At 45.6% G+C, this 27,696-nt stretch overlaps 1 protein-coding gene across 1 annotated transcript in view; it reads left to right on the plus strand.

Moving 5' to 3' along the window:
- SCRN2 (secernin 2) overlaps nucleotides 1-27,696 on the plus strand; it is an 84,902-nt gene that overhangs the window by 13,380 nt on the left and 43,826 nt on the right. The window contains exons 2-3 of the mRNA XM_073608088.1: nucleotides 538-709; nucleotides 22,490-22,671. Of these exons, the coding sequence (XP_073464189.1) occupies nucleotides 542-709; nucleotides 22,490-22,671 (350 nt within the window). The 5' untranslated portion in view covers nucleotides 538-541. The remainder of the gene's footprint in view (nucleotides 1-537; nucleotides 710-22,489; nucleotides 22,672-27,696) is intronic.

The following is a 27,696-nucleotide window of genomic DNA, read 5'->3' on the forward strand; positions in this document are numbered from 1 at the left end:
GTCAGTGGCAAATACACACCAGTGGAGTCTTCGGGATCGAGGGCAAGTCCTATTGGAAGTTGTGTTTGGAGTGAAGCAGGTCAACCTTAGTACAGATGTTCTTCCCACTCCCCTATCAAAATAAGTGGATTAAGCTTGCAATTATGGAACCTTTTCTTTCTATATTTTGATGGCTGCTCATGATGCTTAGGGGCCGTACACATGATGGGCAGAATATCGGGCGGCATCAGCCGGTTCAATAGAAACCAGCCAACATTCGGCCCGTGTGTACAGTTGCAGGTCCGACAGAAGTTTGGCTGGTTTCTGTCGAAGGGGCATGACCGATAAAAAGTTTGCTGTAGAATTGAACTTGCATTTCTTGGATGTCAGAAATACTTTTCTTGTATTCCTTAGAAAAATCTAAAGACCTGTTATCTTTTGGGGGAAAGCAAACTTCTAAGACTTCTGTTGGAGGGCTGTCCTCGAAGGGGCTGTCCTCGAAGACCATGAATTTACCAGTATGTCTAACACCATTTATTTTATTTTTTTTTTTTGCAGCGCCATGTCCCAAAGATTGTACCCTAACTCATGTGACTGTTTTGTGTCACTTCCACCGGCTTCAAGCTCCCCTGTGGTTATATTTGCAAAAAATTCTGATCGACCTCACACAGAGGTCCAGGAGGTTGTATACTATCCTGCAGCTACATATCCACCAGGGTCAAAGGTCTTGGTAAGAACAATGAGTCTGTCAAATGTATACATGTTGACTGAATTGCAAGTTATAATATAAACAATGACCTACACCCACGCTATCAAAAACAAAACTACTGAAATTATAAGTAAAGCTGCTGTCATAAGACAAATAATATGCCTCAAACCCAAACAAACGAAGCCCTTGTGTACAAGGCAGAGACGTAACTAAAACAGTCAGGGCCCAGGCGCAAGAAACCATGAAAGGCCTTTGAGGGCCCCTCTGACCCAAGCCTTCCCACTGATTCCCAGGTCCTTTACAGAGTTCCCCCTTACATCAGAGTTCCCAGAGCCCCCCTTACATCAGGCTTCCCCTTTACAATACATCAGAGTCCACAGGGTTCTCCTTTACAGTGCAAGGGGGAACTCTGAGGACCCTGATGTAAAGGGGAACACTGTGGACCGTGATGTAAAGGGGAATGCTGTGGACTCTGATGTAAAGGACTCTCTGGTCTAAAGAGCCCCCCGCTTACACCAGAGTTCCTCTTTACCTCAGAGTCCGCAAAGTTTCCCCTGGCACTGTAAGGGTGAACTCTGCTGACTCTGCTGTAAGGGGAAATGCTGGGAACTCTGATGTGAGGGGGATCCCTGGTGACCAAAGAACCTCTTATATCAGATTTCCCCTTTACACCAGAGTCCACAGAGTGAATACACTAAGGTAAAGGGGTTCACTGATGTAGGAGGAGAGTAAAGACACTGATATAAGAGGGGACCCTTATATCAGTGTCCCCTCTTACTGTAGGGTCCCTACTCCCTCTTATATCAGTGACACCCCCCCCCCCCCCCCCCCCCACAGAGTGACTAACTGCCCTACAAACTGTGTGTGGCATGAAGCTGTCACACAGACCTCCTGTAAGTCTTTTGGTCCTCCTCTGCCCCTGCACCCCCTCCTTGCAGTTGCTTTCAGATTCACCTGACCAGTGGCCTGAGCCCAGTCCAGTCCAGCTGAGACTGAGTTGAGCTCAGCCGATTACTAATCGGCCGGTGAGGGGGAGAGGAGAGGAGGCCTGGGGCCCCCCACAATGGTGGAACACCAGGGCCCAGTCACAATGCGATGTTTGCGACCCTGGTAGTTCCACCACTGATATAAGGTAAGACAGCACTTACAATCAATAGCCCAACAATGAATATATAGCTTGAGCATACAAAAAAAAGAGACATTCATAGATGGTGTTCAGGTAAGTCCAAGTGATAAAAATAAAAAAACCCAAAAAAGGGGGGTTAACGCTGCGCTAGAAAGGTGTATATTGATATGTGAGTTGTAAAAGCTGCCAGCACTAAAAGTCTAATACTAAACTCCAATACATCAAAGAACAAAATAAGTGCAGCGCTAAAGCTAAATATGAATAGTATATCATACTACAAATAACCATAAACCGGTAATTGATCCACCAAAAATAACCATAAACAGATAATTGATCCACCAAAAATAAATGAAAAAAATAAAAATTATAAAACAGAGAACAGGTCTCCCATAGAAGACAAAGACAGATGTCTCACCATATACCACAAGTGAAAAAATTATTGTGTAAAGTGATAAAATAAGTCCCAATTGTAAATATTACAAAAACTCAAAAAAGTCCATAAACAGGGTGAGTTGATGGCCAGAGTGCATATATTCAGAAGAGATGTGACATAGGTGAGTCCAGCATCCAAAGTGATTCACACCCAAGTGAGATATGAGGCTCCTTACCAGCTCGCGGTGACCACCATAACAGTGGTCTCACCAGGCATCTGGGAAATTATCAGGTCACTTACAAACCTATATCGATATCCCCAGTAGTAAGCGTGGTACTCAAAAAACTAAAACAAGAAAGGCTCCCATAGCGTAAAATTGCAATATAGTGTGGTTTATTTAACTAAAGGTTTGCACTTACAAAAATCTTCATCCATTAACAGCGTGTAGCCAAACATAAGGATCGCGGCGTCTCCACGAGCTTCCGCCTGCTTACTGTGTATGTCCCAATCACTAAGAAAACGTAATGACGTCAGCGTCACAGGCTCCTCCCTACGCGTTTCGTCACGATAGGACGTCGTCTGGGGATTGGCCGAGTGACGCGGTCATCACGCTTAAGATTTAAATAGTCCCGCGGCGCCATGTTGACTACTGGCTCCTCGGGTAGAAAAGATGGGAACAAAACAAACGCCGCCATATTGACTTCTGGCAGCCTATATAAGCCAAATAGGGAACATACAAGTTAGATGAAATATAGAATTTCCGCCATCTAGTGGTTACAAATAATGACACCAGTGACAAGTATTCGTTTAAAAGAAACAACAAAAAATGAGATAGAGTTTTCGCCATCTAGTGGACAAAAACTATACCACTTATAAGCTGATGGGTTATATACACTAGCAGGCTAGAAACCCATGGAAAACACATGGCCATACCACACAAAAAAATATTATATTTAAACATTGCATAAAAGAGTTGTAATAACTGTACTTTATACACCACTAAAATAATGCAGAATTACCCTAAAAAATATTGATCATTAAAAGATTACAGAAATTACCAAAAATTACAAAATGAAAAATAAAAAACAAAAAAAATACAAAATAAAATTTATTATATAATTTAAGAATTATTGATAAAAAATGTATGTCCCAGTCAACATTAAGGCCTAGGGGTACATAGGATTTCATCAAAAAAATCCATTTCGTTTCACACCTAGAGATGGCTCTCACTTTATTAACACCCCTCCAGTGGGGTTGAAGCTTATCCAAAGCAACAAACAAAGTCCCTTTAAGCTGTTTGTTATGGTGTTTCGCATAGTGTCTAGAAAGGTTATGTTTACTGAAACCGCGTTTGATATTCCCTATATGCTCAGACAGGCGTACCTGTAGGGCTCTCTTGGTACGCCCTATATACTGTTTGGAGCATGGACACTGGATCATGTAAACCACACACTCCGTCGAGCATGTGATAAACGACTCTATATTGTATGATTTGTTGGTTTGGGTTGATTGAAAAGATTCACATCTACGTCCTCTAAAGGAATTAATATGACTGTCACGGAACGCCCCACACTCCGCTTGAGTGCTTCCGTCATATACCGCTTCCTAAGTTCTGGAACACGAGTCCAATGGATCTGGCTATAGGAACCCCAAGAACTAGACAACACCAGTCTTGGAGTACATCAGAACTCTTTTATTTTGAGATTTCACAGACCTTTATACAGCAGGGATGACTGAAAGCTAACCTAATTAACATGAGCTAATTTACTACAAAATGTACCCAGACCAGATGACAGACTTGTAGGCACCGAGCTTCACACATTAATATAAACACAATAGCTGGAGCTAATTACAACTAACAATACAAACAACAATCTCCCCCCTCCTCAGCCCAGACCATCCGTCTATTAGCCAGTGCTGGTGGCTAATGTGATCAGCTCTCTCAATTAACATAAACAACAATGGGTGAAAAGACTCTTAGAGCCACACTAAACACATTATAGCAGAATTGATGACATTAGCATTTAACAGTATGAGTCCCAATGGTATAAATCAGTCACCATTCTAATATGGCATATAAAGGGTTCCAGAGTCTGTGTGTTTTGGGGGGACATGGAGCTGAATCCATAGTAACATCAACCCCAGGGTCCCCAGGCATACAGCTCACAGAGAGCACCATTCCCCCAAATGCTAGGGCCCATAATCGGTGGGCAACAGGCTTGCATACAGTCCTCTCCAACAGCCTCCGTCCCGGCCAGGTCCGTGACATTTCTCCCCTTTTGGCAGGAGACTAACACAGGAGGAGACCCCAGACGGGTTGACTCCGAAGTTAGTAAACAGCTCCAGTCCTCTACTGCCTGTACCCACACCGTACCCCAAATAAATTATTCCAAACAGAGTATCACTCACCCAGCCAACCTCTCTGTCATGCTGTTGGGGATCGGGGCCCACTGCCCAGCATCCCTGGGGTATACAGGTGGAGACTGAAGTCCCATCCACCTTCACAGGAAATCCATCCTCTGTTAGTTGAGGGCAGAGTCCAGCAGTCCTCGGCCCTGTTGCCAGCCCTTCTGCTGGAAACTCCACACCATCTGTTCCGGCTAACTGTTGGAGAGGGAGGCCGACTGCCCCGCCTCCCTGGAACTCTGTAGTTGTTGCTGGTGCTGGGCAGAGGTTGGTAGCACTCTGCCCTGTTGCCAGCACTTCTGCTGGGGACTCCGCATCCTCTGCTCCAGCTAACTGTTGGGGCAGGCAGCTGGCTTCCTCCCCTCCCAAACTGTGTAGCTGCCATTGGGGAGGTGAGCCGGCTGCTTCCTTTTCCATTCCCTCATCTGGCTGCTGGGACGACATGTCGATGGTACTGTCTCCCAGGTACACGGATCTTTGCTGGGGAGGAAAGCCCACTTCCTCCACCCTGGCCAACTGTTGGGGAGGGACAACACACACCTCCTCTCCCTTCTCCCCCTGTATCTGCTGCTGGGAAGTGATTGCCATCTTCTCACCCTGAGCCTCCACAATTGCTGCAGGTGTGGGGCAGAGGTCTTGGACCCTCTGTCCGGTTGCCAGCACTTCTGCTGGGGGTTTGCTAGGTGGTTCCTCCTCTACAGAAATGTCTATTAAATCCCCAGTCTCTGGAAGTGGTAAAAGTGTGGGACAGAGGTCTTGGACCCTCTGTTCAGTTACCAGATCTTCAGCTGGAGAAGTTTGTTTTAACTCCATAGATGCTGCTGGCAGAAAATCACATGTCCCTGTCAGTGTTGTGGGAGAAAGGCCGACTACCTCTTCTCTCAGGAAGGCCGAAGCCACTGTTGGTGCTGGGCAGAACACAGTGAACTTTGGCCCTGATAGCAGCTCTTCTGCTGGAGGCTCATCAGGTTGTTCTTCCTCAGCAGAAAAGTCTATCAAATCCCATGTCTCTGCAACTGATGTCTGGGAATAGAGGTTCACCATCTCCTGTCCATGGAACCCAGAAGATGCTATCATTTCTGGACAGAGGTTAGCAGAGCTCTGCCCTGTTGTCAGCACTTCAGGTTTGGGGACGGCAATCTCCGGATTTTCCACTGCCGATCCTCTGGCATGCTGCTGAACTTGTTCTAGCAGTTTCCTGTATGCCCTTTCCAGATGCTGTTCCTTCCTTAGCAAATGGTCCAGATCAGGTTTGAGCTCTGAGACCCCTGCAAGACCGAGCATAGACTCTCTATAGTCTCTCATGTCCTCAAGGTCAGGTTCTCCCTCATCGCCAAACATAAAAAGATCTGTAAGGTTCTCCCACAGCAATCCAGGGCCGCCAAAGTCATATCCCTCCGGAGAGCATTCTGTTGTCTCCCCTAAATATCCCTCCTCTGCGTGCCATTGCAGAGCCCGATAACGATTGTCCAGCTCTATCTCCTGCTGGACCAACCTGTCCAACTCAGTCACCCATTGCTCCTGGGGCTGCTCTCCCAGGAATGCCATCCGCAATGCCCGTTGGTCACTGGCCCGTTGCTCTTGGGTTGGAAAGCACGTGCCCTGTTTTATACCAGCGAGACGGAGGGCTGCAATCCAGAGCTCCACCCGAATCAGCTGCCTGAGCTCCAGGTATTCATCCTCAGACACAGTCCTGGTGTACGTTGAAAGGATGATCCGCAGCAGCCCCGGGAATTCTGATGCCAGGTCCATATCTCCGCTGGGGTGACTGAAGTCTGCTATGCTGATCTTGGATCCAGTTGGAGGTTTGGATGTCCCAGACTTCAGACTTCAGGAAGCTTTCCCGCTGCTTGCCACCAATGTCACGGAACGCCCCACACTCCGCTTGAGTGCTTCCGTCATATACCGCTTCCTAAGTTCTGGAACACGAGTCCAATGGATCTGGCTATAGGAACCCCAAGAACTAGACAACACCAGTCTTGGAGTACATCAGAACTCTTTTATTTTGAGATTTCACAGACCTTTATACAGCAGGGATGACTGAAAGCTAACCTAATTAACATGAGCTAATTTACTACAAAATGTACCCAGACCAGATGACAGACTTGTAGGCACCGAGCTTCACACATTAATATAAACACAATAGCTGGAGCTAATTACAACTAACAATACAAACAACAATCTCCCCCCTCCTCAGCCCAGACCATTCGTCTATTAGCCAGTGCTGGTGGCTAATGTGATCAGCTCTCTCAATTAACATAAACAACAATGGGTGAAAAGACTCTTAGAGCCACACTAAACACATTATAGCAGAATTGATGACATTAGCATTTAACAGTATGAGTCCCAATGGTATAAATCAGTCACCATTCTAATATGGCATATAAAGGGTTCCAGAGTCTGTGTGTTTTGGGGGGACATGGAGCTGAATCCATAGTAACATCAACCCCAGGGTCCCCAGGCATACAGCTCACAGAGAGCACCATTTCCCCAAATGCTAGGGCCCATAATCGGTGGGCAACAGGCTTGCATACAGTCCTCTCCAACAGCCTCCGTCCCGGCCAGGTCCGTGACAATGACATATTTCACATTTCCTGCAAGGGTAAAAACCCTTCATGCTTTGGAAAAAGGAGATGGTTTTGGGGGGATTTACAACATTGGGGGCTAACCTATGGCACAAAGAGGGTGCTCCTCTAAAAATAACCACAGGCTGGTCAGGGAGAGCTGGACCCAATACCTTATCATTCCTCAGCAAATTCCAATACCTCTTAAAGATCTTACTGACTGAGAAGTGTTGGTTGGAATAACTCGTCACTAAAGAACAGGCAAATTTATTGTTGTCTCTCTGGTTGACCCTACTGGGTCCTTGAAGCATAGTCTCCCTGTTCATATTACCAACATTGATAATGGTTTCATTAATCTCCCTCTCATCATATCCCTTATCCAGAAATCTCGCTTTGAGGATCAGAGCCTGTTGCTGATAATCTGATAAGTTGGTACAATTACGCCTGATCCGCTGGAACTGCCCTTTAGGAACTGCCCTGAGCCAAGAGGCATGATGACAACTGTTGAGCGGAATATAGGCATTTCGGTCGGTTTCTTTGAAGTGAGTAGTTGTAATCAATTGACCATCCTTAACACAAATATTGAGATCTAAGAAATGAATTTGAGTTTGGCTAGTCTCATACTGCAAGGAAATCCCTCTGTCATTTGAATTGAGCTTATGGAAAAAAGCCTCAAGAGAAGGCAAATCCCCTTCCCACAAGAGAAGGACATCGTCGATGTACCTTCTCCAGAGGCGTAGCTCTTTTGGGGGGTTAACATCAATTTCTTCACTTTCCCATCGGGCCATGAAGAGGTTTGCTAGGCTGGTCGCGAACTTTGCCCCCATAGCCACACCGACAGTCTGCAGAAAAAAATCCCCCCCCAAACCAAAAATAATTATGACTGGTAGCAAAAGTCAAAAGATTTAAAATAAATTCCCTTTGATTAGCAGGTAAAGCTTGATCCTGTTCCAAGTAAAATTTAGCAGCCTCAAAGCCATGTTCATGAGATATGACAGTATAGAGGGAGGCAACGTCAGCAGTGGCCAGGATGCAACCCTCCTTCCAGTCACACTCAGCTACAAGTTTTATTACTTGAGTCGTGTCCCTCAAATAAGCAGGTGTTTTAACCACAAGGGGTTGCAAAAAATTATCAACATAGCGGCCTATTCTTGATGTAATTGAATCAATGCCGCTAATGATAGGGCGACCAGGTGGTTTTATTAGACTTTTATGAATTTTGGGCAAATACATTACTGGTACCCTTGGTGCTGAGGGCACCAGGTGTAATTTTTCTTTTTTGTTCAAAATGCCCATTTGGAATCCAGAATCAACTAATGATAAAAGAGCTTTCTTATACTTAAAAGTAGGATTCGACCTTAATTTAGTATAGGTTACACTATCAGACAAAAGTCTGTTCATTTCATCTAGGTAGTCTGTTTTATTTAGAACGACGACACCACCACCCTTGTCAGCAGGGCGTATAATAATATCATTACGTGCGCAAATTTGTTTGATATTATGTTGAAGATCGTAATTGCCGCCAGATCTTGGTGTCTTGAGAGCAATCAGATCCCTAATCACCATCTCTTTAAACACTTGAACAGAGGGGGCTACAAATCCTGGAGGGTTGAATAATGAAGCGTTAGCCAGATCAGTATGTCTAATCTGAACCATGCTTGCTTCTGCCACTCCTCCGGTAGATGTAAGATCAGCTTCTTGATTGGCATCAGAGATAGCATTAATAGGGGCCACATTAGTATTATGATATACATTAGTAGAAGCCACCTGACTCCGATTGCCAATCAAATTCAGCAAAAAATGTCTCTTTATGTTCATTTTACGGATGAATTTATGGACATCTATAAATGTCTCGAATTTATTTAGTGCACGGGGGGGTGCAAATTTAAGTCCTCGACTGAGGACAGCTTGTTCCCCTTGTGATAGCTGGACAGAGCTCAGGTTAAAAACACCAGTAATATCTAGTATTTTCTTTTCTTTGGACCTGACCCTCCTCCCCCCTCTAGTGCCTCTTTCTTCGAAACCCCTTTTTGGCCTGGTATTGCCCATGGGAAAAAAACGGTTTCGTTCCATTCGGTCAAGGTCATAGGGGGATTCTTGCTGCTCATTCCTTTGTTCCAAATACCGGTCATTAGGATGTCTCATAATGGCAGACTCTAAGCCATAATCTTCTTCCCGGTAGAGTGGGGCAAACCTATTTCGTAGGGGAACACCCCTATCGCCAGATGTACCCCTATTGGGCCTCCCCCTATGGTGATTAACAAAATCCCTGGGATCTTCCCTCGAATCCCTGGGTCTCTGATGTTTATAATCATTCCTGTAGGGGGTCCTCAGAAATGGGTGATCATTCCTATAAGGTGTCCCCTGTGCTGGAAAGTTCTTTCCATAGGGGGTCCTTTGAGGATACATCTCAGGTCTCCCAGGGCCATTGCCATACTGATAAGGCAATTGTGAACCTCCAGGATGTCTATACTGATTGTAGTTGTTTTTCTTATTTTTATTGTTATGTTTCGGTCTAGTGGAGCCGTAACCATTATGATGGTCCTGGGAGGGATGTCCTCTAAGTCCCCTCATATTGCCGCCATCACCTTGTATTGGAAGTCCCGTGGTGTTAGGCAAAAGAGGGGGGGGGGGTTGCGTTGGTATAGTGGGGGGTATATCTGTGCCTGCACCCTCCATAGGTTCATCCGTTTTGATCTGCCATTTAAAGACAACCTGATTGGAGTAGTCCGCTAGGTCACGATTATATTTTTTCTTTTTTTTACTCTTCTGATCTATATCTTCCTTCTCAAGAAAGAGTCTCAATTGATCAGATTTCTGTTTGTACAGATCTTGACCCTTCAGAGGAGACAGTTTGTCTCTAACTGAGCAAATTTCATCATTGAGGGTTTTAAGCTTATCACGTTTCTTCCCCACCAAAAACTGGAGAAACCGGATGCCAATAGCGTTAAAATAGGCAAACCAACCCTCTAAATCTGTCTCACCCTTTTGCGGGCTCACCTCCCATCTTAGACTACGGGGTACCATTTTTTGCGCAACATACTGCTCAAGGTATGCTATGTCCCAACTAGTATGTAACTCTGAGACTAGAAGGTTCTTAAGTCTAAGGAAAAGACCACCTATTTCATCAGTCTGTTCCCCTTTACCATTAAACACACCCTCAGTGTCAATATTGTGTTGAGATCTAAAATCAAAAATATCCATAATGATAATTCAGCAGCAACGTGGTAGTATCAGAAATTGCAAATAAAAATAAAAAAACCCAAAAAAGGGGGTTAACGCTGCGCTAGAAAGGTGTATATTGATATGTGAGTTGTAAAAGCCGCCAGCACTAAAAGTCTAATACTAAACTCCAATACATCAAAGAACAAAATAAGTGCAGCGCTAAAGCTAAATATGAATAGTATATCATACTACAAATAACCATAAACAGATAATTGATCCACCAAAAATAAATGAAAAAAATAAAAAAATTATAAAACAGAGAACAGGTCTCCCATAGAAGACAAAGACAGATGTCTCACCATATACCACAAGTGAAAAAATTATTGTGTAAAGTGATAAAATAAGTCCCAATTGTAAATATTACAAAAACTCAAAAAAGTCCATAAACAGGATGAGTTGATGGCCAGAGTGCATATATTCAGAAGAGATGTGACATAGGTGAGTCCAGCATCCAAAGTGATTCGCACCCAAGTGAGATATGAGGCTCCTTACCAGCTCGCGGTGACCACCATAACAGTGGTCTCACCAGGCATCTGGGAAATTATCAGGTCACCCACAAACCTATATCGATATCCCCAGTAGTAAGCGTAGTAAGTTGTTCCCATCTTTTCTACCCGAGTAGCCAGTAGTCAACATGGCGCCGTGGGACTATTTAAATCTTAAGCGTGATGACCGCGTCACTCGGCCAATCCCCAGACGACGTCCTATCGTGACGAAACGCGTAGGGAGGAGCCTGTGACACTGACGTCATTACGTTTTCTTAGTGATTGATGGGACATACACAGTAAGCAGGCGGAAGCTCGTGGAGACGCCGCGATCCTTATGTTTGGCTACACGCTGTTAATGGATGAAGATTTTTGTAAGTGCAAACCTTTAGTTAAATAAACCACACTATATTGCAATTTTACGCTATGGGAGCCTTTCTTGTTTTTGTTTTTTGAGTACCACGCTTACTACTGGGGATATCGATATAGGTTTGTGGGTGACCTGATAATTTCCCAGATGCCTGGTGAGACCACTGTTATGGTGGTCACCGCGAGCTGGTAAGGAGCCTCATATCTCACTTGGGTGCGAATCACTTTGGATGCTGGACTCACCTATGTCACATCTCTTCTGAATATATGCACTCTGGCCATCAACTCATCCTGTTTATGGACTTTTTTGAGTTTTTGTAATATTTACAATTGGGACTTATTTTATCACTTTACACAATAATTTTTTCACTTGTGGTATATGGTGAGACATCTGTCTTTGTCTTCTATGGGAGACCTGTTCTCTGTTTTATCATTTTTATTTTTTTCATTTATTTTTGGTGGATCAATTATCTGTTTATGGTTATTTTTGGTGGATCAATTACCGGTTTATGGTTATTTGTAGTATGATATACTATTCATATTTAGCTTTAGCGCTGCACTTATTTTGTTCTTTGAAGTCCAAGTGATATTTGTGCTCTGTGTCACTTGATTATTTGAATGTGTTCCAAATGAAATAGTGCTTTCACTCCAATGTGCCCAATTCACACACTGCACTCACCGGACAATATTGACTTATTTTGTATGAAACAAGACAGTCAAAACACACTCCTACAGGATGTGTTATATGCTGGATCCTCCACCAGGTGTTCTCTGATGTCCCTTTTACATTTCTCTCATAACAGCGCAACCTGTACAGCAGGACCATCAAAGAAGAAAGGAAGAGTCTCTCATAGTGCAATAAATTTATTGGACTCACTGGTAAAAAAGTAGTGCACTTAGAGCCCTTGCACACTGGGGCGGGGGGCGGCGTCGGCGGTAAAACGCCACTATTATTAGCGGCGTTTTACCGTCGGTATGCGGCCCCTAGCGGGGCGGTTTTACCCCCCGCTAGCGGCTGAGAAAGGGTTAAATACCACCGCAAAGCGCCTCTACAGAGGCGCTTTGCCGGCGGTATAGCCGCGCCGTCCCATTGATTTCAATGGGCAGGAGCGATATACACACACCGCTCCTTCACCGCTCCGAAGATGCTGCTGGCAGGACTTTTTTTACAGTCCTGTCAGCGCATCGCTCCAGTGTGCAAGCCCTCGGGGCTTGCACACTGGAATGAAAGCAGCGGCACTTTCGGGGCGGTTTGCAGGCGCTATTAGCGCAATAGCGCCTGCAAACCGCCCCAGTGTGCAAGGGCTTACAGTCAACAAGGCAAACCCAGCTCTCCAAACACTGAACACTGTATGAATTTTTCTCTTTTTTGTATGCTCAAAAGTTATGTATTCATTATTGGGATGTTGATTATAAGCACTGTCTTGCCTTATATGAAAGGGTTTCATTTGAATTGCAAGTTGACATTGAGGTAGATTTAAAGCCCAATTCTACCCGAAATATTTTCTTGCTTGCAAACACTATGTAAGCAGAGAACGGTTTTAGGAAATATTCATATTGAAGAATCCAGCGAACCAACAAGTTTGCTGTCTGTGTCCTAAGGGAGAAGTTCAGGATAATTATATATATATATATATATATATATATATATATATATATATATATATATATATATATATATATATATATATATATATATATATTTATATATTCAGACCCCCTTAAATTTTTCACTCTTTGTTATATTTTAGCTATTTGCTAAAATCATTTAAGTTCATATTTTTTCCCTCATTAATATACACACAGCACCCCATATTGACAGAAAAACACAGAATTGTTGACATTTTTGCAGATTTATTAAAAAAGAAAAACTGAAATATCACATGGTCCTAAGTATTCAGACCCTTTGCTCAGTATTTAGTAGAAGCACCCTTTTGATCTAATACAGCCATTAGTATTTTTGGGAAAGATGCAACAAGTTTTTTCACACCTGGATTTGGGGATCCTCTGCCATTCCTCCTTGCAGATCCTCTCCAGTTCTGTCAGGTTGGATGGTAAACGTTGGTGGACAGCCAATTTTTGGTCTCACCAGAGATGCTCAATTAGGTTTAAGTCAGGGCTCTGGCTGGGCCATTCAAGAACAGTCACGGAGTTGTTGTGAAGCCACTCCTTCATTATTTTAGCTGTGTGCTTCTAGTCATTGTCTTTTTGGAAGGTAAAGCTTCGGTCCAGTCTGAGGTCCTGAGCACTCTGGAGAAGGTTTTCGTCCAGGATATCCCTGTACTTGGCCGCATTCATCTTTCCCTCGATTGCAACCAGTCGTCTTGTCCCTGCAGCTAAAAAACACCCCCACAGCATGATGCTGTCACCACCATGCTTCACTGTTGGGACTGTATTGGACAGGTGATGAGCAGTGCCTGGTTTTCTCCACACATACCGCTTAGAATTAAGGCCAAAAAGTTCTATCTTGGTCTCATCAGACCAGAGAATATTATTTCTCGCCATCTTGGAGTTCTTCAGGTGTTTTTTTTAGCAAACTCCATGCAGGCTTTCATGTGTCTTGCACTGAGGAGAGGCTTCCGTCGGGCCACTCTGCCATAAAGCCCTGACTGGTGGAGGGCTGTAGTGATGGTTGACTTCCTACAACTTTCTCCCATTTCCTGACTGCATCTCTGGCGCTCAGCCACAGTGATCTTTGGGTTCTTCTTTACCTCTCTCACCAAGGCTCTTCTCCCCCGATAGCTCAGTTTGGCCGGACGGCCAGCTCTAGGAAGGGTTCTGGTCATCCCAAACGTCTTCCATTTAAGGATTATGGAGGCCACTGTGCTCTTAGGAACCTTAAGTGCAGCAGAAATTTTTTTGTAACATCTGTGCCTTGCCACAGTTCTGTCTCTGAGCTCTTCAGGCAGTTCCTTTGACCTCATGATTCTCATTTTCTCTGACATGCACTGTGAGCTGTAAGGTCTTATATAGACAGGTGTGTGGCTTTCCTAATCAAGTCCAATCAGTATAATCAAACACAGCTGGACTCAAATGAAGGTGTGGAAACCAGTGGTGTATTTAGGTTTTGTGCTGCCCTAGGCCTGACTGAGCTTGCGCACCCCCTAATTTAAATATGACCCACCCCTTCCTGTCAAGGCCACACCCCTTTCTTTTAAAGATCCGCCCTGTCATCTTCATTGGAGGAGGACAGAGAGGCATGCAGCATCTTTTCATTTGGTGGGTAAGGAGATATGTGCTGGTTGCTTTGGGAGGGGAGGATCAGACCCCTCCCAAAGCACCCAGCACATATCCCCTTACCCCCCCTCCCCTCATCCATGTGTGCATTTGTTATCTACCCCCTTCCCGGTTACTGTGTCCCCCTCCACTGTAAACTATACACAGACCTCAGAGCAGAAGCGCGGCTCTTGCACTGAAGTAGTGTCCCTCCCCTGTGGCTCCTTCTCCTCCTGGCTGTGTACACTAGAACATTGGAGCTGAGAAGGAGGAGGAGCTGAGGAGTGTGTGTGGCTGACAGTGGGGAGAGAGGTGGTGGCTGCTACGGAAAGCCGATCGCCGCTTGTGGGACCCTGGGTGGCAGATGTCCTGGGTGCCCACGCTAGCGCACTCTGGCTGCCAGTTACCGAAGCTCAGTGCCGGAACTTGTTGTGGGCTCTGGGACAGTGGCGTCACTAGGTTTGGTGTCACCTGGATCTGTAAAAATTGTGTCATCCCCCCTTAATTTTTTGACTGGAGGCCCAGCGTTGGAGCTCATTGTGGCGGTCAACAAGGCCCAGAGGATATCAGGTTAGGCACTTCCTAATGGCTCAGTTCCTGGGAACAGTAATGAATAATGGCCAACAGGCTCTCTTACCAGACCCGGTGAAACCGCAACAGTGATCCCTCCGGCTGGACGTTCGCTCACTCTGGGTTGCCCAGGCTGACTCTGGTCAGTAGTGTAGCATGTCTGTACCCCGGCAGTGGCTTCATCTTTCTCCCCCTCTGGTGGTGCGGGTACAGCCTGGCTCTCTGGTGGTGCGGGTACAGCCTGGCTCTCTGGTGGTGCGGGTACAGCCTGGCTCTCTGGTGGTGCGGGTACAGCCTGGCTCTCTGGTGGTGCGGGTACAGCCTGGCTCTCTGGTGGTGCGGGTACAGCCTGGCTCTCTGGTGGTGCGGGTACAGCCTGGCTCTCTGGTGGTGCGGGTACAGCCTGGCTCTCTGGTGGTGCGGGTACAGCCTGGCTCTCTGGTGGTGCGGGTACAGCCTGGCTCTCTGGTGGTGCGGGTACAGCCTGGCTCTCTGGTGGTGCGGGTACAGCCTGGCTCTCTTTTTCTCCTCTAACACCCCCCCTCAGCAGAGTGCATGCTGGGGGCTGTAGCATGTCTGTGGGGGCTACTTTTCCCATGATGCCCCCCAGAGTCTTCTGATTGGCCCTCTGCTGTGGCCAATCACGGGGAGGAAAACAGCGGTCAGGAAGCTGGGCGACGGCGCAGGAAACCAATTAGAGCCGCTCTCTCTCCTCCCTTCGGCTGACAGAAAGGGGAGGGGGGGCGAGCGGGGGAGTTCTCTGGCAAATGGAGCAGCAGATCTGTGACAGGGAGAGGAGAGATGCGGGTTGTCTGTGTATCTCCCCCGCTCGCCCCCCCTCCCCTGACAACCCGCATCTCTCCTCTCCCTGTCACAGATCTGCTGCTCCATTTGCCAGAGAACTCCCCCGCTCGCCCCCCCTCCCCTTTCTGTCAGCCGAAGGGAGAAGAGAGAGAGAGAGAGAGCGGCTCTAATTGGTTTCGCCGTGCCGCCGCCCAGCTTCCTCCCCGCTGTTTTCCTCAGAACAGACAGACAGACTCACAGCTTTACGCCACTGTACTGCACTGCTAAGCTGTACCCCCTGCTGTGCGGGAGTCGGGAAGAGGGCGCCGCTGCCATTTTCGGGGGGGGGGGGGGGGCGGCTTTCTGCCGCCCCCCCGCACAGTGCCGCCCTAGGCCTGGGCCAAGACACAGCACTGGTGGAAACATCTCAAGGATGCTCCGAAGAAATGGACAGCACCTGAGTTAAATATATGAGTGTCACAAAGGGTCTGAATACTTAGGACCATGTGATATTTCAGTTTTTCTTTCTTAATAAATCTGCAAAAATGTCAACAATTCTGTGTTTTTCTGTCAATATGGGGTGCTTTGTGTACATTAGTGAGGAAAAAATTAACTTAAATGATTTTAGCAAATGGCTGCAATATAACAAAGAGTGAAAAATTTAAGGGGGGTCTGAAAACTTTCTGTCCCCACTGTGTGTGTGTGTGTGTGTGTGTGTGTGTGTGTGTGTGTGTGTGTGTGTGTGTGTGTGTGTGTGTGTGTGTGTGTGTGTGTGTGTGTGTGTAGCAGGACTTCATTGGCCGTTCCAGCCTGCGAGATTCGCTACATTAGAGCCTGAAAGACCCCCGTAATAAGGGTCCCACATTTCTGATTTACACTATGGCCATTTCTCCTTTGTCTACATGCCTTTGAGCTCGAGTGTTTGGATTCCCTGTTGCACTTCCGTAGCTACGCTGCACACAGACAAGTCATATCACCAGCTGGACATTCCTTGCTTGGACTGCACACAAGCCTTTATTGCTTGCTTTTTGGTAAGCGCAAAATCTATGTGGTGAAGGATCCCTGTGAGCGGTGTGTCTTTGTAATCTTCATAATCAAGTCCTCTTTGTACAATATTGAGGGGCTTCCTTTGGGACTTTTTCTCATTTCACCTGAGGTCTCTGTTTCTCTGCAGCCAAGATCATATGCATATACTGACTCATCATTTTATTCATAATTTTACCGTATTTATCGGCGTATAACACGCACTTTTTTCCCCTTAAAATCAGGGGAAAATCACGGGTGCGTGTTATATGCCGATCCCCTGCTGAATTAGCGAAGCGATCGCCGACCGCGATTTGAAAATGGCGCCGCCGGCGCCGAAATACACAGAGCCGGTCCTCGGCTCTTCTCGGCCACTTTCGGCTTCACTCGAGCGCTGCCCAAACCTAGCCGAGTGTACCATCTCGGGCGGGACTACGAGTGGAGCTGAAAGTGGCCGAAAGTGAACGAGAGCCGCCGAGAAGAGCCAAGGACCGGCTCTGTGTATTTCGGTGCCGGCTGCGCCATTTTCAAACTGCAGTGACACTGACATGTCACTGCAGTTTAACTGCAGCCTGCAAAAGGACACAGACAAAGCTGCAGATCGGCACTTGCAAAGCTGTAAGGCTGCAAATGACATCAAGGCTGCTGACTGCAAGGCTGCAAATGACTGCAAGGCTGCAAATGACACTGGACAAGCATGCAGATGGACGCTGTGCAAGGCTGCATTGATGGGCATTTAAATGTAAGTTTTTTCCCTTAAAACATTTTCTTCCTTAAAGTTCCCTCCTAAACTTGGGGTGCGTGTTATACGCCGATAAATACGGTATTTGTCATAGTTATCACTGATCCTTTATGATCTATTTGATTATTGCACATTTTTTGGTTTTCTTTGGTGTTGCGTTTTCATAAGAGGAATCTTTTACATTTACATTTTATGATCTCATGATATGTATGATTTACTTATGTACATTCACATTTTATCCATAGTTTAGCGCAGTTTTTTTCTTTACATTTGATATTTTTGGTGTGCATCTCACAGTTAAACTGCTGCTCTTTGGGGGTTTTTTTGTATATTGGTAGCGCAGTTTTTTCCATTTTCCATGTCCTACCTTTCCCAAATCCCTAATTGACAGATGCTTCCACTTCCCTTCCCCTTGCCCTCCCCTAAACAATTCAAAACTGAAATAAAAAGTTTTTGCTGGAATTAAGCTTTAAAGCAACCCTGCCGCTTGTATTTTAAAGCCGTCTGCAGCATGATGTGAAAGAGGAAGCTGTACTGTACCTACTTCTTGGGCAGTTAGCAAATCACAGCTCCCTTTTTATCCACAGTTAACAGCATGCTGCTATCCGTGTTTTGTAGTGATGTAGTGGCCAACAGAGTAACTACAGCCCCTTAGGGATAGATAAAATATCTGACACTCCTGGAAGTGTCAAATAGTAGCAGCGGTGGTTGAGAGTTGAGTATCCAGCTTCTTTCACAGTATTCTGCAGACTAGACTTTTTTTTCTAGTGACAGGCTTGCTTAAAGAGGAGTTCCACCCAGGGGGGCCGTCAAAAAAAAAAAAAAAAAATTTAAAAGTCAGCAGCTACAAATACTGCAGCTGCTGACTTTTAATTGGGCACTCACCTGTCCCTGGGTCCAGCGATGCGGGGGATCGAAGCCCCGCTCGTCCCCCCCTCCGCTCGTCGGCGCCAGCATTTCAACTGTGGGCGCCGGGCTGTGGCTTCACAGCCTGGCACCCACTGTGCATGCGCGAGCGGCGCCACGCGCCATGATTGGCCGCTCAATCACCTGGGACCTGTAATGAGTCCCAGATGATTGACAGGAGGGAGGGAGCAGAGCGGAGCCCTTCCTGTGCCTGGGGGGGGGGGGGGGGAAGTGATGTCACCAGCCCAGGCAAAGGAACAGGCAGACTACGAGGGACCACCTAGCAACAGGCATTTAGAGGCAAGTGAAAAAAAAAAATATCCAAATGTTTTTTTGTTTTTTTTTTTTTAGAATTTTTCCAGGTATTTTTGTTTTTTGGGTGGAACCCCACTTTAACCATTTGCCGACCGCCCGCCGTATGGCACTCTGATTCACGCAGTATGGCACTCCTGGCGAATCGCCGTAGCTGTACGGCGAGCACTTTAAGTAGTATAGGGAGCGCTCACGCTAACCCGTGACATAGCAGCCAATGGGCCTGGCCGGTGGCCGCAATGGACCCCAGCTACCCACGATTGCTCCTGAGACGGACAGAACAGACAGATCTCCGTTCTGTCAGGGGAGTAGAGACAGATCCTCTGTTCCTAGTACTTAGGAACAGCGATTGATCTCCTCCCCCAGTCAGTCCCATCCCCCACAGTTAGAAACACACATTAACCTCTTGATCGCCCCCTAGTGTTAACCCCTTCCCTGCCAATGACATTTATAAAGTAATCGGTGGCTATTTTTAGCTCTGATCCCTCTATAAATGTCAGTGGGCCCAAAATAGTGTCAAAAGCATCCGATCTGTCCGCCACAATGTCACAGTCCCCATAAAAATCGCAGATCACCGCCATTACTAGTAAAAAAAAATTGTAATAAAAATGCCATAAATGTATCCCCTATTTTGTAGACGCTATAGCTTTTGCGCAAACCAAACATACACTTATTGTGATTTTTTTTTTTTTTTTAACCAAAAATATGTAGAAGAATACATATCGACCTAAACTGAGGAAGAAATTTTGTTTTTTTATATATTTTTGAAGAATATTTATTATAACAAAAAGTTAAAAATATTGCTTTTTTTTGTTTATAGTGCAAAATAATAAAAACCGCAGAGGTGTTTAAATACCACCAAAAGAAAGCTCTATTTGTGGGTTAAAAAACAAAAACTTTGTTTGTGTACAGCATCGTACAACCGCGCAATTGTCATTTAAAGCGACGCAGTGCTGTATCGCAAAAAAATGGCTTGGTCAGGAAGTGGGTAAATCGTTCCGGGGCTGAAGTGGTTAACGGTTGAATGGATGTTTCAACATCCATCTTCACTTGGACACGTTCTACTTCTATGACCAACCTTCCTAATAGCCAGCCAGATATAACCCATCCCTCCCTCAGCAAGCATGCCTCAGTTTTGGAAAAAAAAAAAAAAAAAAAAAATCAGGTTTTGATATTGACCTTGTAAAACTTAGACAGCATGTGAACAGATAAGCTTTGCAAACCTGGGAAACTGATGCCGAAATACCTTGTGTAAGGCACTTGCAGATATAGTATAGTGTGCCTTGATAGCAAAGGCTGGAATCTGATCTTTAAGACCATAAGCTAGAACAATGATCTGCTTGAACCACTGAGAAATGGGTTGCGATAAGTGGATTCACCTTTACAGGGACCATCAGGAATGACAAAAAGAGAATTGGTCTTTCTAATGGAAGCAGTGTCTGAAAGGTAAACCTACACAGCGTGAACTACATTCAGGCAGTAAAGGAACATTTCCTTTTGATGTACTGGAGCCAGGCAGGAAGAGGGAAGAATAATAATGAGGTATAAGATCTAAACCTTTCCCCTTAGGAAGGAGGCTCCAGGCATCAACACCACCTTATCCTTATGTGAGACCAAATGGGGTCATTTACAGGACAAGGCTGCCAGCTAAGGCTAAGACACACACCTTGCAGACAAGCAATGGCATCCAGGAAAGCAAACTTGTGGGTGAGAGTAAAAAGGGGAATATCCCTGATGGGTTCAAATGGCGGTCTTTGAAGTGCAGAGTAATAGGTGGTTGTTGAAAGGTATGGTTTAGTCCAGAGTGGAGCTTTGGCTGGGGGTTGAGGAATTGGCGTAGTCAGGCAGACCGTGTCAGCAACAAGTCTTGATAGCATAGTACAAAGTCAGAATCCAGAAGTGTGGTCCGGGACAGGCAGGGTCATGCACAGGCTGCCAGAGTAGTGTAAAATCCTCAGGCAAAGGGAGTAATCTAGGAAACAGGCAGAGGTCAAAGTCCAGAAGTTTAGTGGATCAGCAGTATATCATACATCCAGGGAAACAAATCCAACAAATGGGCATAGTCCACAGGAACTACTGATCTGACTATGGATTGATTGCAGCTGGAAGCCAGGTGGGGCTAGGGAGTACTAGGAGCAGAGGTACTATGCAAGGTGTATACTTTGTAATACGGCGAGACTCTGTCACTATAGGAATGGCAAGGAAATGAACACAGAGTTTGCATTTCTGCTGACTGCTGGTATACAGAGCTTAGGTTTTGAGAGAAGAAAACTTGTCTGGCAGCTTTCCCTGGAGTTTGCTATTTCCGGATGGGGCTCTGTAGTTTGGAGATTCCTAAGAGTCTTGGGTGGGATGGGATCTCCAACCCTGTGTGCAGGTGTTGTGGATAGCCAGCAGGGTGTGTGCCCAGGTTCACACAGCCCATATAGTAGGTGGTGGAAGTTGGAGTGTGAGCAGGTGCTGCCATTTGGATTCAGTGCCCTGTCAAAGAACCTGGTGGTCTCTGTCTGGGACTGCAGCCCATGTAAGGGGTATTCTATGCCTAAGGACTGGGAAAGGCTGGCCAGCCATGAGAGTCTGGGTGACCAAAGTCCAAGGGGGCTGGAGGAAGTCCTGAAGTCTTGGGGAGAGTGAGCAAACCCAGGGGGCTTGGATAATCCTGTTAAGGCCAGGAGTAGGCCTGTGCAGCAAGGAACTGCAAGTCAAGGCAGAGTAAGCCTAAGTGCCAGGTGAAACAGTATTTTTTTCATTTGTTGCATTTATTGGAGAAGAATCCTGGGTATGAACTTTTATTTTGTTCCTTTTAATAAAAACGGGCTACCACGCCCTTAAAACCTGATAGCTGACTGCCGTGGACTCACTGAAAAAGCATCTACCACTGAGCTAAACACTCTAAAATATTACAACTGCTTGACTCAGGTTCCTCAGGTGGCAGAAGGAAGAGAGCCACAGCCCACACCTAGGTTCAATCCCAGACATATGACAGCTGAGCAGGAGGAGCCACTTGATAGAAACCCTGTTCAAATGTCTCATTCCAATGAATGAGAGGCTAGCAGTATTTGAAAAAGATCACAGGAACTAATTTTGAGGATATTCCGATCCAGACAGCTGCATAAAGAGCCCAACACAGTAGCATGTAGCTGAAGCCTTGATTGAAAAAAAAAAAAAAAAAAAAAAAAAAAACACATAACTTGGGAAAAGAGAGAATGGCTAGAAAAATAGTTAATCATTTCTCAATAGAGAAAAGATGCCCATCCTGCTAGGACACTAGCAAAAACTGAATCATGCTGGGAGTGGGAGCAGTCATACCTGGTTGGCCAATGGCTGTTTGCCTGTGTCCAGTTTCTCCTGTAAGTGGCAACATGACCCCAATTGTCTCATAACAACTCAATTCTGTGACATGAATCACTTTGGATCCGAGCTGCCCTCTTGCCCTGAGATAAGGAAGGTAATAAGCCACTCCAAGATAAATTAACAAATGACAACTGCAGCAACTGATATGCTTATAATTTAAGCTTCCCATTTCTGGATCTACTGATCACTTTGACCTGAGGTTTTCACTGAAGGTTATCTCTGCGTAAGCATGTTTACATTACTAACCCAGGTTTGTGACAGATTTACTTTAATGTGTCTAACAACTTTTGTTTTTACTTTAGGCATACATTCTACTAAATAAATGTACCTAAAATTTCTCTGTATAGTGTACCTACATAGAAGTGGAGCAGGCCCCAAGGACACTAGCTGTGATCCTGAGTCGCCCATCCTGGTTGTGGGGGGCCGAGATGGGAGCTAATGAGATGGGAGTCTGCATTGGGAATGAAGCAGTGTGGACCAAAGAACCAGTTGTAGAGCATGAGGCTCTGCTCGGCATGGATTTGGTAAGGTGAGGCCTGTAAACCCATTGTGGTGGACCAGAGAAAATAACAAACACCACTTTGTCTTCTCAAATCAGTCCTTCTCCTTTACAAATGCCTGTTACTTATTCTTACAAAGGGGTTGATTACCCAAAGAGCTAGCAATCAGAATTAAAGTAGTTTATTAACTGACCCTAATCTCACCCTATGCAGTTTGTTTTTCCGATGCATTCCCTACAACAGCTTTCAATTCACCAACACAATGGCTGCTCTGCGTGCCTACTTTTAAAGTGAGGGTACCATGACTCTGGATCCTGCAATATTCGCCTCAAACCCATGGTAGTGGCCAACTCAAACCTCATCTCTAGTGCTGGGGGCAGAATACAGAGAAAGATCAATGTGTGTCCTACACCAAACACACACACCCCACAGGAGGGAAACTTAACGGCACTCTAGGTGCTAAACCTTTAGTCTTTGTGTCAATGCTCAGTGAGCAAAAAGCATGCAAAATGTGTAATGTGTGTGATGAGAGTGTGGGTATTGCACATTGAGTCTCTAGAGCAGCCATTTTCAGCCAGTGTGCCCAGGCACACTGGGGTCTTCAAGGGTGCCTTGGCAAAATACCTAAAAATTGCCCAAGAATTGTATACAAGCCAGCAAGTGGATCAAGCCTGTCTTTTAGTTACACAAAGCCACAGGTTTTTTGTGCACCATTACAATGTTATCATCGGTTGATAAGGAGGATGTCAGGTGCCTGCCCAGCATTCTTGTTTGCCCCTCTCTGTTAGCACTGGGGTTACATTAGCTGAGTGAGAGAAACTGAGGGAGAAGAGAAACATTGGAATACTAATCAGTACCATTATGCAAATGTGTGTTTGCTTTGGAAGAATAAATCACCTCTAACGTTGAGTGTCCAATGTGTGTGGATGTTGCTGCGTTATGTAAAACTATTAGTTTACATTTTAGAAAATTGTGCAAACTTTAAAGGGTTACTTAACTGACAAATGGTTGGGAAACACTGCTCTAGAGCATAAACTGTAGTGTGTGCTGGAGGTAGGATATAGGGAAAAGACCAGTTTGTGTCCTGGAGGTGGAATTTCACTAGAAAAAGATCACTGTGCGTGTGTGATGGAGGTAAGATCTAACTGGAAAAAAGACCACTGTGTGTGTAATAGAGGTAAGATCTAACTGGAAAAAGACCAGTGTGTGCATTGGAGGTGGGATTCAACCAGAGCCACATCATTTATCATCAAAGATGTGCAACTTCCTGTCATCTTATGAAGTAGGATGCACCTGCAGCCAGTTGGCATCTCAAGCTACCATTCCAGTACATAAAATGCAAATGGTGTGGCTTCTCTTTGCCTGTTGCACCAAAGAAGAGGGGCAAAGGTGCTACCTTGCTTAGATCAGCTGTGCTAAAGTTGGGATCTCAATGGAAAAAGACCAATGTGTGTGTGTGCTGAAAGTGAGATCTCACTAGAGAAACACCTGTGTTTTGGCGGGTGGGATTCCCTGCTAGAACATACTCTGTTTGACTACATTTAGGACTGGAGGCAGAATCCCTCAGTGACAAAGGGAAAGTGACACTTAGGCAATTATACTGTAAATGACAGGATAGGCTAAAATGGCAACCTGTACTTTGGGAAAAATGTTTGCTTTCATCCCTAACCTCTTTCCGAAAATGCTAATGTCTGCATGTGATACTGACCCTCTAGTTTATATACTCAGAGATCCTGAGATGAAACAAATATGGTGTTGACAAGTTTTGACTTTTGTTATTCCTCTTTCTGCATCTCACTTCTTAATCGCTCCCCTTCTCTGCATCCCATTTATCAGTCCTAATCCCTTTAGGTTCCTAACTTCTTTTTTTTCTTTCCTTGATCAAATATTTTATCGCAAAAGAAGCAAAGGGGTAAAAACAATACAACATAGTGACAGGAAAAAACCCAAAAAGGGTACATGGTACTCATAAAAAGACAGGTTGAAGTACATCCCACGTATGACGAGCTAGAGACAAAGAAATTTACAGAGTTATGATTTGTGAGGCAGGTACAGACAATAAGGTAACCTGAGAAATAGTTGTCACAAAACTTTGGCTCCATTAAAAAGTCAACAGTAGGGGAGCGTGGCCTGACCTCGGAGGAAGATGGTAGCTTAGCTTGTAAGCACCAGCCTACAACGGTGGTTTTTAATGCAACAACTCGGCAGAAAACATCATGGGGACCTCCTCCCACAGCTCCTCTGCATCCCGCTCCAGGTCTCCCCGTGACTTGACCGGCAGATTGAGCCAAAACATCCTGGAAATGTTCCGGTCCCAAGCAGGCAACATGGCGCCCACTCTAGGCTCTCCCCCATCATCAGGCCTGACGACCGGAACTACAGCCACCATGCGGCTCTCTCCCGATAATGGCGAGATAACTCACACCACGCCAGCACCCCAGCCTCAGTGATCTCCGATCCGTAGCAGCAGACATAAAAGTATTCCTAACGGCTGCAATCACTCACCTCCGGATCGACATACAAGCGATCGGAGGCAGAGTCCAAGAAGTTGAGAAGGTGACAGCACAGCCCTCCACAGCACTGCGTCGCACATGCCATGTCCACACCTTGCAACTTAGGTACCTAAATCGCCATATGGAAGACTTGGTCAACCGTGGCAGGCACCACAATCTCCATTTACGGGGCCTCCCTGAATCGATCGATGCAGACCAACTACAGGCCAAAGTGGTAGGCCTTTTCAATAATTTACTAGAAAGAGCCCCCACTACCCCGATAGGGATGGAACGCATCCACCACGCCCTCCGCCCACGAGGCAGAGATTCTGATACTCCTAGAAATGTAGTCTGCTGCATAATAGACTATCAACTTAAGGAGGAGGTATTAAGGAAGGCCCGTAATAAAACTCCTCTAAAGTACAACAACGCAGATATTCGATTGTTCCAGGATCTCTCCACCATCACACTTTAGCGTCTGAGAGAACTCCGCCCACTCCTGGAGGTACTCCACACCAAGGGAATTCAATACAGGTGGAAGTTCCCCTTCAGCCTCTCAGCCTCCACACAAGGCCGCTCCACACTTCTTATGCCCCATACACACGGTCGGACTTTGTTCGGACATTCCGACAACAAAATCCTAGGATTTTTTCCGACGGATGTTGGCTCAAACTTGTCTTGCATACACACGGTCACACAAAGTTGTCGGAAAATCCGATCGTTCTAAACGCGGTGACGTAATACACGTACGTTGGGACTATAAACGGGGCAGTGGCCAATAGCTTTCATCTATTTATTCTGAGCATGCGTGGCACTTTGTCCGTCGGATTTGTGTACACACGATCGGAATTTCCGACAACAGATTTTGTTGTCGGAAAATTTTATATCCTGCTCTCAAACTTTGTGTGTCGGAAAATCTGATGGAAAATGTGTGATGGAGCCTACACACGGTCGGAATTTCCGACAACAAGGTCCTATCACATATTTTCCGTTGGAAAATCCAACCGTGTGTACGGGGCATAAGAGTGCCAGAAGATTTGCGTTACTTCTGTGAAACGCTGGAGATCCCATACACAGATGTATCCAAATGGTATGCGGAATTTCACCCTCCTGCTGCAAGACGCACTCCACCCAGCAGTGAACCCATGGAAATCCAAGAATACCGCTTCCATAGGCAACATTTGCCGTCCAAAGCCTGGGCCTACCACTCAGCACCAGGCCCTAACCATGGCTATAGCCCATCGAAAGCTCTGCACACAAGAAGAGCTCGCTGTGATCACTGATCAGCGGCGCTGGAGCCCTCAATACTCAGCTAAGTTACTTTTCAGTTTTTCTCTTTTTTTATTCTCCCTACTCTAACCCCATTCACCTACCCAGTACCCAATCGATATCTCTTTCCAAGTGGGACCCCACCACAAGACCCGCAAACATATGAGACTCTGCACCTGGGCCTGCACATTTTGAACACACTGTGCTCCCATCCCCCACTTATTTGCCCATTTAACCACATACAGTCAGGTCCATAAATATTGGGACATCGACACAATTCTAATCTTTTTGGCTCTATACACCACCACAATGGATTTGAAATGAAACGAACAAGATGAGCTTTAACTGCAGACTTTAATTTGAGGGTATTTACATTCAAATCAGGTGAACGGTGTAGGAATTACAACAGTTTGTATATGTGGCTCCCACGGCACTTCACAGTGCAGATGGACAATGACCCAAAGCATACTGCAAAAGCAACCAAAGAGTTTAAGGGAAAGAAGTGGAATATTATGCAATGGCCAAGTCAATCACCTGACCTGAATCCGATTGAGCATGCATTTCACTTGCTGAAGACAAAACTGAAGGGAAAATGCCCCAAGAACAAGCAGGAACTGAAGACAGTTGCAGTAGAGGCCTGGCAGAGCATCACCAGGGATAAAACCCAGTGTCTGGTGATGTCTATACATTCCAGACTTTAGGCTGTAATTGACTGCAAAGGATTTGCAACCAAGTATTAAAAAGTGAAAGTTTGATGGATGATTGTTAATCTGTCCCATTACTTTTGGTCCCTTAAAAAGTGGGAGGCACATATACAAACTGTTGTAATTCCTACACCATTCACCTGATTTGGATGTAAATACTCTCAAATTAAAGCTGAAAGTCTGCAGTTAAAGCACGTCTTGTTCGTTTCATTTCAAATCCATTGTGGTGGTGTATAGAGCCAAAAAGATTAGAATTGTGTCGATGTCCCAATATTTATGGACCTGACTGTAAGTCTGGGACTTTAGCTGCAGTGGACGCTTTACACCTTGGTGGCTATACCAGATTTACTAGTTTTGTTTTCTTCGCTTCTTTCCGTTGATATATTTGTGCATACACACAATACTGTAACAGTGATGGAAAAAGACAGTTGTAGGGCCTCTCAGCTCCTCTAGGAGGCCCATGCTGTGAGAATGATCTGCACGGCCCTACCACTCTGCCCACAATACATCGCCCCCCCTGGGAGGTCTCTGACAGCTTTGCCAAGCTGATTCAAGCGTCTGTATTTGCACACATTTTGACATATAGCAC

The sequence above is a fragment of the Aquarana catesbeiana genome, linkage group LG12, assembly GCF_042186555.1.
Source record: "Aquarana catesbeiana isolate 2022-GZ linkage group LG12, ASM4218655v1, whole genome shotgun sequence".
Classification (NCBI taxonomy): domain Eukaryota; kingdom Metazoa; phylum Chordata; class Amphibia; order Anura; family Ranidae; genus Aquarana; species Aquarana catesbeiana.